The sequence below is a fragment of the Triplophysa dalaica genome, chromosome 11 (assembly GCF_015846415.1).
Source record: "Triplophysa dalaica isolate WHDGS20190420 chromosome 11, ASM1584641v1, whole genome shotgun sequence".
Lineage (NCBI taxonomy): Eukaryota > Metazoa > Chordata > Actinopteri > Cypriniformes > Nemacheilidae > Triplophysa > Triplophysa dalaica.
In genome coordinates, this window is record NC_079552.1 from 4,654,143 (window position 1) to 4,671,429 (window position 17,287).

Below are 17,287 nucleotides of genomic sequence, written 5' to 3' on the forward strand. Positions count from 1 at the left end.
GAATATTCAGTACCTCTATTTCATTGAACACTTTATACATTTTTATTATATATTTAATATTTGAAAAAGTATATCATTTAAAAATGTCACTATCAACAACAACTAATCTCATACTGCTCCAAATGATCAAGCCAAATTCAAATTGCTAGATCTCACCCAACTGATCTCATCTCCCTTTTTTATATTATACACCGGATGTCCCTCTCCGATGTTTTATTGATAAATAAAATTTTACACGAGCATTAATCAGTAATTTCCAGCCATCGCCTGGGCTTCTAATTATCATTTATCTTTCAGTCCAAAGAACGCAAATGCTTCTTTTGGCACATTCTCCTACAACTGCGGTGAACCGACAATTAATCTGCCTACACACGCGAAACTACACTTTACAAACCGGATACTGGCAAATAACAGGCCCATTCGTCTCACTACAGGAACGCAAGTAGCTGTAATTCTTCTTTATGGCTGAAATGTAAATTTTAATGTGCAAGTCGCGTTTGGTTAATATGTATATGCGATGATCCATTTGGCATCAGGTGTCAATGCTCGATGAGAAAACTTTAGCAACCGCTATGATAACTAGCTAATAGCTCACCTGCCTGATTTATGCCTGAAATCTGCGCCGCTGGATCTTTTAAATAAAGTGTTTTACGTTTTTAAACCTCACTTAATGCATGCTGTGAAGCCATGCGTGAGATTACCAGATGAATAATGTTTTAACAGAACACGCTGGATGAAAACAGCAATATTCTTAGCTGGATATCAGACGTAAACAGCATTTTAAAAATGCAAAGGTGGTTCTTTCTTGCCTGCATGTGACAGAAATGAAGTTTTGCAAGTTCATACCGCACGATGCACATCTATTATTTCACCAGCTGTAAATAACAACACAAACCAAACTGGCTGTCTTTGTAGGCATCATGGCGGCTTTCTAGACAGGGTGAAGTATTATTAGAGAACAAAAAAAGAAATGGCTTACCGACGGTCCTGGTGTCCCCAGTTCCCCTGTTTTTCCTCGCCGGCCCTGCAAGACACACAGAACAAGAGTGAGAAATGGCTGAGTGATTCAACAACAGGTTCATGTTTGGCTTTGCTTGGTGCACACTAGAGACAGCAATTAGATGAAGACAGCTCCTCTTGTTGCAGTGACTAATTTACTTTTAATGAACAAAGAAAACAGCTTAATTGCAGAGCAATGTGTGGCGCGGCACTTCAAACCCCCCCACAAGTTCCCGACCTTCTTTACAGCTTTAACAAACCCCGGCCACATCAATCAAGCCAGGCCTGCGGTGACGAACAGTGCACGTTGCCCCCAACGCTCGCAGGGACATTATGGACTATTCACAAATATAATAACCACCTTCAGTCTGTAAGCTTGAACGTACAAAACGGCATGAGTGCGTGAGGCGGGTTCATTGAAAGCCATCAAAACCGTCAGTCCGGTTTAATTTTCGACTCGGCGCGATGACACGAACGTATCGGAAAACTGACACAAAGACGGCCGGTGCGGCAACCTCTGGGAAATCTGTTTCCACATTGTTCCCCGATGAATGAGCAGGACGTTTCTTTGATGGTTGCATCGTTTCTAAATGAAATTTATGGAGACGTCTTATATACAAGCGCAGTGTGTTATTTTTGTGTGTACAGCGTTATTAAGAATTCAACAGGGGGGCGTGGAGGACCACCCCATTTTGTCTTTGTGAGGAGTGTTTGAGAGATCGGTGGCCCGTACGGCTGGATAAAAGAGGAAAAGAATCGCGCATAAAAGCCAGCGGCTCAGGAAAACCCTCAGAACTGTTCATTTCCATTATCTTTGATTCACTCGAGTTCATCCATGTTTTCCATTCCATTACCTGGAACATAATGAGCTGACAAATAAACAAACTGCTTTCATCATCAAGTCTTGTGCGCATACTGTATGTGTCACAGGAAAAGAATGAATTCACAAATTGGGTACAAATTAGTGCTGTATTAGTTTTCTAAACATTAAAGGCATAACTACTTAATTAAAATAACCCAACTGCAATTGGATTGATATTATTTGAACATGATTTTTATTTTTTAAACGGGTTTACCTGCTTTTAAAAAGTTACCTGCTTTTGCAACTGGAGTTGAAATATAAAGATGAGCTTGGTTTACCTGTTCTTTTCAGTTGTAAACCATTAAAATGTGTTTTACTTAACATGCAGAATGATGGGTTGTATGCGATCCATAATCTTTGACTCGATCGGCTTAATCTTTTGGCTTAATAGGTATTTTGGAAGAAAAAATCAGATGATTAAAAATGCATTATTCGGCATCTGTTTGAAATAATAGCATCTGGAAATATTTATTCGCATGGCTTCATATAGTTTTTATTGTCTTGTGTTTTTGAGAAAGAAGAGCCTGAAATTGGAACAAACCCTTCATTGACCTATTTCACCGACACCTACATCACATCAACATATTATTACCTCCGCTAACAACCTCATTCAGCTGTATAATTAGATGATAGATATAAACTTTCAGAGCTGTGGGAATTGCATATCACTGCTTTGCCTTTAATATTTTTTCATATTGTGCATAATCTGCCTAGCAAAACAAACATAATTATGATGACATTACTGCTGTATTTTCTCTATTAGCTTAGACGCTGTGTGTGTGGTGTAAATGTATGGTACAAATTGAGATTGAACTACAAAAAATGTATTAAATGGCATGGAATTAAAATAATTTTTCATTTTTGGTTGAACTTTTCTTTACGAGTATGGATTTTGTAAAACAAATTTAGATTGTAAAAGTAATAATCTAGCTTTGGGTAAAGTTGATATATGTTTCGGAGATTTCATATTGAGATCTTCAATAATATTGACCTACTGTATGATTGCAGACTTGACAAATGGGCCCAGTTTGTGACATTTGTGAGATTTTCAGGGTATTTTTCTGCTATCCGAGACATAGGCTAGTAGACGTAAGGAAAAATGTTAACTTAAACTCCATTCGATCTTATTGATGTCCAGGAAAAATAAAGATATCAAGGATCTCTTATATTTTAATATCTGATTTATAGAAAAAGTAAAACGCACACAGCTAACACAATAAAGCACCATAAAAAAACATGACACAATAACATAACATTAATTTTGAAAATTTGCTTTATTTACTTCTGCAAATAAACTCTTCATTTATGCATTTTAAAGATGCTTTTTTCCAAGCAACTTGCGGTGCATTATAATATGTAATTACCGAGCTTAAAAACTTCGACCAACATACTTTTGAGAAAGGTGGAATATAAACGCATTTACAAAGCTGCCACTTTTTAAACCACATACATTACAACAAGATCCACAAGTTATCCGTATAAGTTTGTGTAAGAAAAATTTACTTTAGCAAAGAGAATTAAATGAATAAACCAGAGAGCAGAACCTATTCAACGCCTACGGCTGCTAGAAAGCCCGGTCAGCCGAGGTCACTGCCACATGACAGAAAAATAGAGATCAATTGTGTGACACATCGCCCTTCCGCACAGACCACGGATCACTCACACACAGCATCACCTCTTTTCTGGATCAGCCCCTGCAATTTCTGTTGCTATGCAACACCGGGTGGCCTGTAAGTTTGACAACATCCAAGGCCTTGATTATTATTTGCCTTCTTGCAAGGGGCAAATTCTTCGCCAGGTCACCGGTGTACTTTAGAGAGCAACCGGCTGTGGGAGGTTGTCTATCCAAACAATTTTTGTGTTTGAATGTGGGAAAGAGAGGGAAGGTGAAATGTATAAAGATTGATGAAGGACTCTGAATAATCTCACTGAATAGCACAGATTTATCTAAACGAAATTCCATCTGCAACTGCAGTGATTATATACCCTGAACTTTGCAATGTATTAAAAATGTCCATTTATGTGTACATGGACTTCTCCAGATGACAAAAGAAGATATTGTTGGTAGCCAACAACATTGGCACCCATTGACTTCCATTGTTAATACACAAAACCACAGAAACATTTCTCAAAACGTTTTTGAACATCTTTGTGTTCCACAGAGGAAAGAGTCATGAACAGGTTTTGAACCACATGGGGGTGAATAATTGATGACAGATTTCTGTGAACTCTTTAAGTCAAGATACCAAAAACTATACATTAAAACAAAAAATTGTAGGATTTTTTTCATGGATCTGCAATTTATCTTACAATAAACATACTTTACAAACTTTATATTTTAATAACATTAACTCCAGTAACATTTCTACTCTGGGCAGGATTTCGCTCTGCTTCTGATGGCATTAACATGCGCTTTAATCCGCATTCTCTTTCTGCTCAGTAGGCCATGGAGAATGCCAGTTTACCTGCTGGACAGAGTACACTATGAGGCAGGTTGCTTACATCTAACACCTCCTCTGTCTCCCCAGGAGCCGAGCAAAGAAACAGCGACCCGGGTAATCTTTAAAGCAGAGCTGTAATCCTGATCTAAAATGTCAACTGTTTTTCGGAGATCTTGCATGGGTCAGGTGTCACGGATTACAGAATATCTGTTTGAGGGGAGAGGAAGTACAGGTCGGAAAAGAAAAAATGTTAAAAACATAAAAGCACATCTAGCATTTCCAAAACCTCCAGTAATCTGCTGTAAACACACACTCCCCTTCCAAGAGGTCAGGGGGTAAGCCATCACAGCCCTGTAATGTGAGCCATTAAAGCATCTACTGTAATCCACCATCCCTCCACCCAGGGCACACACGTATATTTCCTATCAGCTCTTAGTGTGCTAGGGACGACGTCTTTAGTTCCACTGGCTGTTTATCACATTTTTTCGCTGTCATGATCAATGTCAAACAATGTGTTAACAAGCATGAAGGACAGGCAGCATCGCTCGTGTGTTTGGACTTGTTTGATGAAATATATCTCATTCATCAAAAGACTGAGTCAACTCATTTTCTAATAATTTTTCACAATGAAAGTTATATGCAGGCCTTGTTCCAAAGCCCAGCAAGATGTCTTCCCAACTAGTGATAGTCAGTGCGTCGGTTAGACCCAATATTGTGTGGCTGTGAGTAACCCACTTCTAGCCAAAATAATTTTGAATTTTGGATACGTTATTTTTGCTTAAATATCTTGCGAGATGATATTTCATCATGTAAGCAAAGTCAACAGTGAATCAAAGGTGTTTGGTTTCATTTCTTTTAATATGGGTTCTATGACTTCTAATGATGTGTTCACACCAAACGCTAAGCATCGCGTTCCTTTTTGTCGAGTGACGCGAAAAACATTGCGCTACGGGGAGTCTTCACGCGTCCGGACGTTTCAAACAACGAGCTTGGCATTAGGTCTTGCCGTCACCTGCCACGAGTTTGATTCATTGCATTGACTTTGATGCAATTTACTTTTCACGTTTGGTGTAAACGCAGCATTATTCTTGGGCCATGGTCAGACATCTATTAAGATTTTCACTTAGAGCCCATATTTTGCCTTATTTTAGCCTAGGCACCAGGGGTTTACTGGATGTCTAATACACCTTTTTTAACGAAAATTGCTTATGCAATGTTGTTCTATTTACGTTATAACATCGATGAAAATATGTATCGTAGAGCCATTAAGACTTATCGTAAAGCTATGACAATATTGTAGTAGAGTAGGCGGGGCGAGACCGTGGTTCGAGTCCGGTGAGTAATTGTGAATTAGCGCCAGCTGTGCGCACACCGGGCTAAAATCACGTAGGAGATAGGGAGCATATAAAAGGAACGAGCGACCGGACCGTCGATGAGAGAGGACCGGGCCCGAACATATGTTAAGCTTATATTTGTATTTGTATTTGTATTTGTATTTGTATTTGTATTTATATTTATGTTTATGTTTATGTTTTGTTCACCGGCGGTCGTCCGTGAGGGGTCGCCGTCTGTTATTATTTATATTAAAACTTGTTTAAATGTTTGCCGATTCCCGACTCCTTCCTTCCCTTTTATGGAGATTTATTACAAATATATTTTTGATATTTTTTTCAAAGTTAATTTCATTAATATAGATTAATTTAATTTGAATAGGGTTAGTTTACATAAAGATGGTTCATTTAAACCTTAAATGTTGTAATTTTTACATCAAAACAAAATAACAAATGTTACAAAAATTGTTAATGTTTGGGGTAAAACTCAGTCATGAGTGTCAGTTTCTTATTTTTAAAATTGTCCAAATACTGTGATGCAACCATAAACCCAGTATTGTGTAATGAGTCGTGAGCTGAGCGTATCGTTACACCCCTAATAATAAGGTTTATGTAGTCGACTTAATACTGTAACCTGATTAAAAATGCTGTCTATGTAGGCAGCTAGCTCCGAATTTATTTTTTGGAACAGAGCCACAGATATATCAGGACATGATAGGAGTGCTTCGTTCAATGCGTTTCCATGGCGATCGATATTTAATACTTCTTTACACATTCATTTAACTTCCTTTCCGTGTTTTTTCTATATCTCTGAACTTTCCAAAACTAAACAACGTGGTTAATCTGTGATCAGCAAAATAAATCTGCAGAATGAGTAGCAAACATTACATGACAGTATTAAGGTCATGTCGTTCATTACAATATCACAGGTAATCCTAACTGGACAAGTACCAGTCTGACTCTAAATAGTCGTTTACAATGTGTTTAAACCTATTTGGAAACCTCCCGAAACAGACACAGCAGGACCTCACAGCCATCAGCCGGAGTCTTGTCTCCATGGCTACAGGTTGCTCCTCTAGTGATGTCTGATGAAATGAAGTCTCTTTTGTGCCAATTGATCCCGTGCTCCACCACTGGCGTGACAGTGAGTCATCCGGGAGCCACACAAGCATCTCTGTGTGTTGGCCATTTAAAATCTCTCATCATGGCTACAGACAGATAGTCAGACAAACAGAAGTTCATACGCAAACGTTAACAGTATGTGCGGTTTCCAATAGTTTTCTGCAAAAAAAGATGGAAGCAACGAGTCACGAGGAGAGGATTACCATGGTAACCATAGTTTGCACCAAAATATCCTTGCTATTTTTACTACAATAAAGGCATGATATCTTGAGATGTTGCACATTGGATTTGGCCAAAGAAATTAATAAATAAAGCCACAGAAAGATACCCGAAAATGCATTTATTATTATTCTTTATACTACGAAATCTGGAAACATAAATGTATTAAGATTTGACATAAGTAAACTATATTTTATAAGTCCATATAAGACTTCAATTGTTAAAAAGATGTTTACTGGAATATCTATTATATTTTGATTCTATTCTAAAGGAATTAAACAACAATCCTCTAAAACAACAGGATGAACTGAAATTCTTGCAGGTTTTTTTAAATCCTTTATCTTTATTGATAAAGTCTTAATGCATTCTTTATCTAAACCCGGAAGGTACTAGAATATTGCTTACTACTTCACGGTTAAAAGAAAAGTGTGTGGGAAGAGATTTAAAACTCTGAAAGATATTCTTTAAAACATTATTTTCTGTTTGTGTCTACAGGGGCTCTTTATTCCTATATGGAATCATAAAAGCACTTTTGGGAACGGTTTCTCAACGATCCAGTTGTTGATTTGTTGGAATACTATGAGGAAATTCCCATTAGGATCTTTAAGGATTAGCTTTAATTCATGACCGAAATCAATCAAACAAGATTCCACTGAATGAGCTCAAATTCCTGCAGGATTTAATTCTCATTTGATTCTAATTGGATATTGTATTGGCTTTATCAGCCTTGGAATATAAAAGGCTGGAAAACCATCCTGATACTGGACAGTTGAAGAACATAATGTGGGGGGATGTAGGGGATTTAAATGTCCCACGGGAGGATCTCATACTAAACTTACATAATTAAGAATACTGAGAACGTGTTCTAAAAGACCTAGTGTTTGTTTTGTTGGAATACTACAAAAAATCTTTCTTGGATGTGATAAAAATGACAATAGGATTGATTCAGTACATATGTTTAAACAAAGTCCACAAAAGTAGAGCTAAGATACTAAATAAAGACATACACACATATGCATACTGTACAGCATTGCTTCATAGCATCCCAGCTGTTGCCATGGTATCCTTTCCCCCTCTGGAGCTGAAGTGATTGATGTCTGCCTTTTGACTGATGAAAGTCGGAAAAAGTAAGACATCCCAAAACTCGCACCCTTTGATCATCCGGCATCTCGGTCAAACCAGGATACGAAGAGCTAACTTTTCCCATCTCAACATCCATAATTGCCAGACACTTGCAATTATCTCAACTGTCTTCTAGCAGCAGGAAAACACAGCTAATTCATTCAGTAATTAAGATTAATACTGAAATGCCGTATTTCCCCCTTCTGCAGATGTTTTCTTGCCTTCCTGAGAACATTTGGGCTGTGCTATAAGCACACCTTTGGGGCAAGATGGGCAAGAGCGCAGATAATTTAATTCTGATAATCCACATCTCTACAACATTGATAGGTATCTACTGTCAAGCAAGGTCTCATTATGTCCAATACCTTTAGTGTTGTAACAAGCGTTTTTTTATCTAAACTGACTGGCAGATTTAGTCACCCTGGAGCAACTTGAGGTGAAGTGTTTTGCTTAGGGCACAATGATGAGAACACAACATCTTCACTTCGTGGAGCCATGATAACCTTGTCAAATATTCAATTTGAACCGACAGCCTTCGGATTAACATCAGCACATTACATCACAACAAGTTTAGAGAAAAATGTATCCAAGATGAAAGGAGAAAAAAAGGAAAATATTGAATCTAAATCATTTGCCCAATATCATCCCTTCAAGAGGCAATGTGTGATATTAAGGAGGATCGATTTACAGAAAAAGAAAATATACATGTTTTCAGAGGTGTATAACGACCTTACAAAATAAAGCATTAGGTTTTTATTACCTTAATGAGCTATTTCTATCTACATACTCCGCGGGTCCATTAACATGGAATTCGCCATGTTGTTTCTACAGTAGCCCTAAACGGACAAACTTCTCTACAGAGTGTGTTTGATAAATACGTTCGATGTCATCACGAAAGGTGACGGCATCTTAGCCCTGTGTCAGCAAACGTAGTGCTTAAAAAGGGAGGGGTGGAGTGTGCCATTGGTTGCAATTTGCAACCTCACCGCTAGATGCCGCTAAATTTCACAAACTGGACGTTTAAAAAACGAATTGTTACTAAACCATCTTACAATAAAATAATAGAAAACAAAGCATATGCAAAGAATACCACCTTGCAATGCAAAATGATAAATAGAAAAAATATTAAAACAGCAAATAATATAGTTATTTTAAGTAAATGTACATATAACAAATTGATAATAATGTGTATTTATTAAATTTAGTAATAGCTGGTGTGACACCAAAAATGTATTAAAGAACTAATAAATATGAATAATAATATAATATATTATCAAAAGTTTCTTTCTGAAACAAACACATGTATGATGTATTTAAAAACTATCCATGTGATAATTGATATGTCATGATTCCTTTAAATCATTTGAATCTCCTATATTCTTTGACTCAATGAGCACTATTGGTATGCCATACATAGTTGTCTACATAGTGTGGTCCAATTCTGTCACTTATGAGGTTTCGTTGGCATTCAAAAGCACAGAAGGCAGCTGTCTATGTAGGCAGTAGGCAGAAAGACGGCTTCACAGCAGAGCTTATAAATACAACAGGCTACTCAAGGTCTACAAAAAACAAAAACAAAGAAAAAACGCAAGGCAAGACCGCTCACCCACGATACTGGCACACACTGCGAAACTTCAATAAAACAGGATTTGTTCCAGTTGTTTACTGGGGGTGTAAGAGAGAGACAGAAAGATGGGAGAGAGAGAGATAGAGAGAGCGCTAAAGCTGACAGCTGCCTGGCAAGCTCTCAAACACAGCTTAACGTTCTTCACCCTTTTCTGAGTGGCACACAATGCAATTATTCAACCCTCCAAACATCTAACTATCCCCACACGTATAAAGAGACGGCTGACAGTCAAGAGCAGAGATTCAGTACGCTCCGGCCAAAACGGAGCTTCAACATTTCTCTCCCTCTGCTTTGTTTGACACGCTCAGATTCAATATGGATGATTTTGTCACTCTCAGGTCTATTCAACACAGAGCATTTCAGGACGAACCGGAAGACAGTTCTTCCACCGGCCACCGGATGGCGATCTGGTTCCATGAATGCTACAAACAGAAGAGTGAATGAAGGATGTAGTATGAGCCAAGACATGGTACATGAGAAAGAGACTGATTGGAAGTGTGGACTGCGAGGCTGATTTACTGCTCTAAATGGTTGGCCGGGGGGACGGGTTAAAAATACGACCAAAACGTGCAAATGTTAAATAGGTGTGGAGAGTGGCTAGCACGGGTGACCGTTTTCAATGCCGGTCATGCATCAATGCGGAAATGTAAAAATGAGGCATGTTTTGTGTAACAGCCACAGAATACACTTAAAAATAACCTGTTAGAGAAGTATGATGGAGATAGTTTTTGCTCATACTCAGGATGGATCTTAATGTCGCTTTTAAGAGGGAAATTACAGTATCTCAATTAAGAGCTCATCAATGTTAACAACTTGTGCTAATGTCTTTATGCAAATCCACATTTTTATGTGCTGGAAAAGATGATGAATCTTATATTTAGTGCCGAGTCTCATTTCCATCCTAAAATTGCGTGTGGAGGAGATGAACTCCCTCTACAAAAATAGCAAGGTAAATCTTACAAAACCTTCTAAAAAGAGAAAATGTGATTTCTTTATACATTTTTATATTAAACCTAAAAGTGCGAGACTGTTTTCATGTGGCTATACAGTATATGTATAATACACAACAAGAGGCACATGCTGTATGTATTCTGTTAAAGGGATTTAATGGGACAGGTGACCCACAAATGGAAATGCTTCATCATGTACATGCTGTAATGTCATTCTTTATATTTTTTGTAATATGTTCTTTCTTCTGTTTTGAAAACATTTGTAACCAAACAGCATTGGCCCCCATTGACGTGGACACAAAACCACTGATAGTGATTTCTCAAAATATCTCCTAAAATGCATCCCTAAGAATGCAAATACTCATAAAATGTACACTTGAATGCACAAATATATAAACGTAAAATGTCAGTGCAGGATGTGAACACATTTTTGTCCTCAAGAATATCGAAACATCAAATACGCACGTGATGACATCCATAGGTGTTCATACCTTTTGAAATTCCCATAAATCGTCCAAATCATTTTGATGCAAATCAAATGTCAACTGTTTATCCATGAAGGTTAAAGTTTTAGGGGTAAAGTAAAGAAAATATCATTCTCCTAATATGAAAAGTGTATATATTTTAAAGACATGCATTTGAGAGTGGCCTCCCTGACGTTGATCATAATCAGTTATGACCTTAAAGATTTGCTGGCAGATCTGTTGTGCCCTCTTTGTGGAATTGCTCATCTCAGCTGACTGGAGACCTTTGAGAGCAACCCTTCAGTGCACTACACAAAGCACTACGTACTAATAATGTAGATGAGTGACGTGCGGCTAAGCCCACTGCGTGTTCGAAAGAGCCAATTTTATGAATCCAGATTCTGTTTAAATTAGCGGAGATTTTCTCAAAGCTCTTGTTGTGTTGTATTCCATGTCTTTAGCGAGCGGATGGGCAGAGTACATTAAAGCGAAACACAAACACCATCTGGAGAACGTCTGAAGCCAGTCAGCGTTGGGCTGCTTAAAACACAAGTGCGCAAACGTAAACTGTCGTTGGACGGGCGAAGTGTGTGGGAAAATAAAACAAGCACAACAATCTTTTGTGTGTAAATGAGTGTGTTGGTGAGGGGGGGTGAGAACGTCAGTCTACATTTCTTCAACCCATTACTCATTACTAGATTAGATGGATCTCATGGAGCTCGACTGGCCAAGGTCACGGCTTTGACTGCGAAGGAATGCACAAACTTAAAAGAATGGCATAGGATGAATGCATTGTAAGTAAATTTGGATTAGAGCGTCTGGCAAATGCATGAACGTAAATGTTCTTATTCAATGACACAAATGACTGTAATAATAAAATCACATCCAACAACAGACACGGGTTATTAACATCACATGATCACAGTCTCAAGTGGCTCTCACACACATCATTACTCTGAACTATTGCACATACTTAAAAACAAATGTATAAGATAATGCTATGCAAGTCGCTTTGGATAAAAGTGTAAAAAAATGTAAAAAGGGCTTCGGATCTCTGCAATTGTTGTCGCTATAATATGTGGCTCTGGTCGCTCTACCTGGTTAATTTTTTCATTAAAAAACGAAATTATCTGAGCTGTTATCGACATTTATTTCAGAGCACTCTGTCTGGAAGAAAAAGTCCAAATGAACACTTAATGGAGTTCCTAGTTGTTTGATTTAAATCTCCTGAGTTACAGTGCGCAAGAGAAATCTCTGAACAAAGACATTTTTTCCTGATACTTCCAAGTTTAAGCAAGGTAAAAAAGTCAAAACACCATTGTTTGGATTTCATTGTTTAAGGGATAGTTCACCCAAAATTATTCTGTCATCAAAAATGAATTCTGTCATCATTTACGCACCCTCCTATCATTTCACAAAACACAAAATAAGATATTTTAAAGAATGTTGGTAACTAAACAGTGGCGGTACCCATTGACTTCTATCACACAAATAAAAAAACAATGCAAGTCAATGGGTATCGCCGGTGTTCAGTTACCAACATCCTTCAAAATATCTTCTTTTGTGTTCTGCAGGAAAGAGAAAGCCATACATGTTTGAAATTTCAAGAAGGCGAGTAAATGTTGACAAAATATTCACTTTTGAGTGAACTATCCCTTTAAGTCGCTTTTTGTCACGTAACCTTAAAAACAACTTCTATTGCATTCAATGACCCCTCAAAAGGTACAAGGAATAGGTTTGTGCAAATAACACAGACTCAACCAATCCTGTCCTCCGGAAGAGAGGTCAACGATGCATCAGAGCTCCTGATTGGCCAACGGTCTCCTAACGGTGCATGCCCAGACGCCACAGGTGTCACATAGCCTGAGTTCATAAGTCAACACACCCCATGATGTCACTGCAAACCATAACTGTAAGGTCACAGTTCTACCCCCTGACCTTACCGGACAGCAACTGGACTGACCTCACCGAGCGCCAGTACATGTTGCTACAGAGCCCTTTGGTCCAAAACTGTTCTCTTGGGTTATGGGAACAAACAAGGTCAGGTAACAGAGACACACAGCAGGCAAGTGTGACAACTGTTATTGTAGTTGGGAATCAAAGAGTGCAAATGTTCAATGATAGAAGACTAAATGCTAATCAGGCAATTTGCTGTCATCTAGACAATTAGTTTAACTGTATACAAACATCAATCAGCAAGCGTGCGTGACGGAGGCATGGAAATCATCGCTATTTAAGTCGTTCCCTTTAGCGGCGCCTCATTTTATTCAGGCGGTGTCCATGTGCATCAATTATGTTTTGAAGAAATAGTTCACCCCAAAATTAAAAATCTGTACTCACAATCTAGTTGTGACAGACAACTACGTCTGTATGACCTTCCCCTAAAGAAAACTAGGCCAGTCAAACGATTAATCTCGATAAATCGCATCCAGAATAAATATAGTGAAGCATACATAATTAATCTTATGAATATATTGGTTAGGTATCATATTCATCGGCCTAAACTTAGTAAACAAAAATCCCTTTTGTTTTTGGTGCTTAAGGACATTGAAAATGATATGCTTACTATTATGTATAGTACAATTATAAAAGCTGCTATTTATAATTGTATTTAAGATTGTATAATCTGTATTTTCACTGAAAATATTTTTTTGTGAACAATAATGGAGACCCTTGGCAGTATGTTATGCATATTATTTTGAGCAATAAAAAAATCAACCCGAGGTAGTTCGGATAAGCGGTAGAAAATGGATGGATGGATGGATAAACGTTTATTCATTTGTATATTTTTCATATTTTTGTGTTTTTTTAAATACAAAATTACTAGACATTTATTATGTAAAACCAACCTTTCATTCTTTATGCGATCACGATGAATCATTTGACAGCCCTAAAGAAAACTAAACATTTTTGGTAAATTTTTCGTATAACGAAAGAGAATGGGGTCTTGGGCCGTTTCATTTCAAAATAAATAAATCTGAATGTAGAGCTACTTGGTCAACTTTCTAAGTCTTCGGAAGTCGTCCGAACGCTTTGTATCGGAATCAAAAGACTTGAAGTACAGCGTATAAATCATACAGACTTTCACCAAACAGTTTTTGGTCATTTTGGAGCTTGACGGCCCGAGACCTCATTCATTTTTATATTATGGAAAAGAGCACCAAGTACATTTCACATGGATCCGGACTGACGTGAGGAAGATAAAATAAAGACAGATTCTTCGTTTTGGGTGAACTGTTCCTTTAAACGGGAGTCTGACCGTTCCCGCAAGCTCTTTCTCATTCAAGCGACATGTTCTGACCTACATTACCCCTCTTCGGTATCACAGAGTGAGTTCATTTAAGTATATCACCCTTCACGCACACACACCCTGATTGTGTATCTAGTCAGTAACAAGCACAATCAAACCTTCTGCTTCCCTGAAGGTCTCAGGTTGCCCGTGCGGCCCCTTTAATTAACTGGCCGCTTAATGTGTTTATCCCATGCAAGCGTGGCCGCCGCCGCACCGAGGCACTCTGGGAAAAGGCTGAGACAGTGAGATAAATCATCACTCGCCACATCTGTCCCCAGTCGTACCCATCCATCCTCCCTCTCTTGCATTTTCCCTCTTTCCCCATCCGAGACTCGAGCAATTCTTTTCCTTTGGGTGAAAGCGTTTATCTCTGTCTAACTCTTCCACATACTGCTGCCATAGGTTAATATTACACGCTCAGATCTATTGCTCAGATAATAGCGCCGTGCGACAAGGTCGCTACACCGGGTTCCGCAATGTTAGACCACAAATGGTTAACTGAAGGCAGCCTACCTGTGAAGGGCATAAATCTACTGGTAAACTCCCAGCTGTGGGACGCCTCAAGTGTTAACATCTCCACGCTGGCTGTTGAGTACAAGTTGCTCCAGCGTTTTATCTCACTGTAAATGATCACTATGTTAATACACACGGGAATAAGCACAGTTGCTGTGGAAAAATATATTCCACCCTTATGTTTTGATTAGGCGAAATTAAGGCCAGTGGGTTGCAGATATTTGGGTAGTTGGGAAATGTGTAAGCGTGTCCAATGGTGTGACAGCAAAAACGAAATTAGCAAGAAAGATATCTCTCGAATGCTATTTTGTATTACAGAATATTTCTACATTTACATTTTTATGCATTTGGTAGACGCTTTTATCCAAAGCAACTTACATATCAGAGTATGTGCAATCCCTGGGATCGAACCCATGACCTTGGCGTTGCTAGTGCCAGCTACAAGAAAGCTGTCATAAATAATAAATATTATAATATAAATAAATAATATAAAATACATTGACAGTTTGTTTTCCCGTTTTTTGCTATGTCACAACATAGGACATATCAGTAAATTTGTCATCTATCTTTTTAACATGCACTTCTATTTATATAGCAAACTTAAAAAAATAAAACCGTAAAACATTAGCACCTGCATATACAGTGCATACTATCTGCGACACGTTCTTTTTTCTTTATTACTGTATTTTTTTGAAATCGAATCTATATTTTGTTCAATTTTGTTTTTATAATACAATAAATTAATAAAATGTGAAACAAATGTAACTTTATTTTAAGGTATTATTATACTGTATTGAATATTGCTGTAGATTGCATGATCCTTACAACAAACATTTCAATGTACATTTTGTAACATATGTACATAGGAAAAATAAATGTAAAACTACAGTACTACTATATACCGCTATACACACTAATACAGTTTTAATGTAAAATACTTTGTATGCTAAAGTTCCTTGTAATCCCATGTACAAAAAATACAGTAAATATGGTAAACATTCAGTACCATGGCATCCAGTATGTCAGCATTACCACCTCATACAGTTGTTGCCTTATGGAACTGTAAAGGACATCAGTTTGAACATCAGATAGTTATCTGAAGGACACAAGGTCACCTGTGTTGCAAAGACATAAACACATGCCGCATGTATGTGTCCCTCTTGGATTGCACTGTAAAAAATAGATGCCTGGAAAACTGAACGTGCTTATGGTATTCCAACACGTATATAAATAGGGAAGGTCTCAGACAATGTCATTTCCCACCAAACTGGCCATTGAGACAATGCCGTAAGAAAGAGCCGCCTGGTCAATGCACTCAAGCCCTAATAACACACTTTATAAATAAATCCATTACAATTGGACTGCAAAGGGAATTTGCGTGCATTATGTATTAAGAACTGAATATCGAAACGTTTTAAACCTTTAAAAACTCTTCCATGATTGAACGCGTACAAAAATTAACATATTTTTGTTTGCACACAAAATATGTTCTGTGGAAATTAACCGCACATCACAGATGTTGTCGGTAGATCTCAACATTTAAAACAATCCTTTAGCATCATGCTCCAGAACTCAAATAAGCGCTCAACTATAAAATTAACATTCTGTAAACCTTTTACACGGGTTTAAATATCTGCTGGCCCTCCTTCACTGCTCTGTCCAATCAGAGAACTCACATCAGGAGTCTGCTCGGCCAATAACCTCACCCTACAGGTGTCCGTCGAGAGGTCACCAGCATGTGTGCAGCCCAATCTAACACGGCCAGCCAATGAAAAACACTGCCAACTGTTGGACACCCCGCTGCTTCATCTCATTCTCCCGCTGTCTGCCTTTGACAGGACACACACTGCACTGCACATACGGTACAGACTGCAGGATGTCCATTATTAGAGGCATCAGTGTCTCAATGTAACGCAAAGACGAGTAGCAAGACTTTATAGCGTGTGTGACCTGTTGCAACTTTAGGTTGAATTTAAGGTGTACAGTAGTGACCAAAAATAAGAATTTTGTTATCGTTCACTCAGCCTGCTTGTTGTCGATTATTATTTTAAGTGGAGATCTTCATACAGTAGATGTTAGATTTGGCTTAGGAGCAGATCACACAGTTGGGTGGAAGAGTACTGTAGTCAAGACATGAGGGTTTTGAAAAGCTGTGCAGACAAAGACTTTGCAAAGGCGTGAGAAGGCTTACCAAGAAAGTGTGTGCTACACTGTATGTTAGACAAGGCTGTGCTGTGCACGTTTATAAACATTAATCTACACAAATAATGCACACTGTGACTTCACGCTCAAACTGATTTTTCCAGGTAAAAGATGTATTTGGGACGACGTACTTTGTTGACCCT

The 17,287-nt window shown here is 38.1% G+C and overlaps 1 protein-coding gene across 3 annotated transcripts in view; it reads right to left on the reverse strand.

The window, feature by feature from the left end:
* LOC130432065 (collagen alpha-1(XIX) chain) overlaps positions 1 to 17,287 on the reverse strand; it is a 123,250-nt gene that overhangs the window by 57,070 nt on the left and 48,893 nt on the right. For all 3 annotated transcript variants that reach the window (XM_056761298.1, XM_056761297.1, XM_056761296.1), the window contains exon 14: positions 980 to 1,024. In XM_056761298.1, coding sequence (XP_056617276.1) covers positions 980 to 1,024 — 45 coding nt within the window. The remainder of the gene's footprint in view (positions 1 to 979; positions 1,025 to 17,287) is intronic.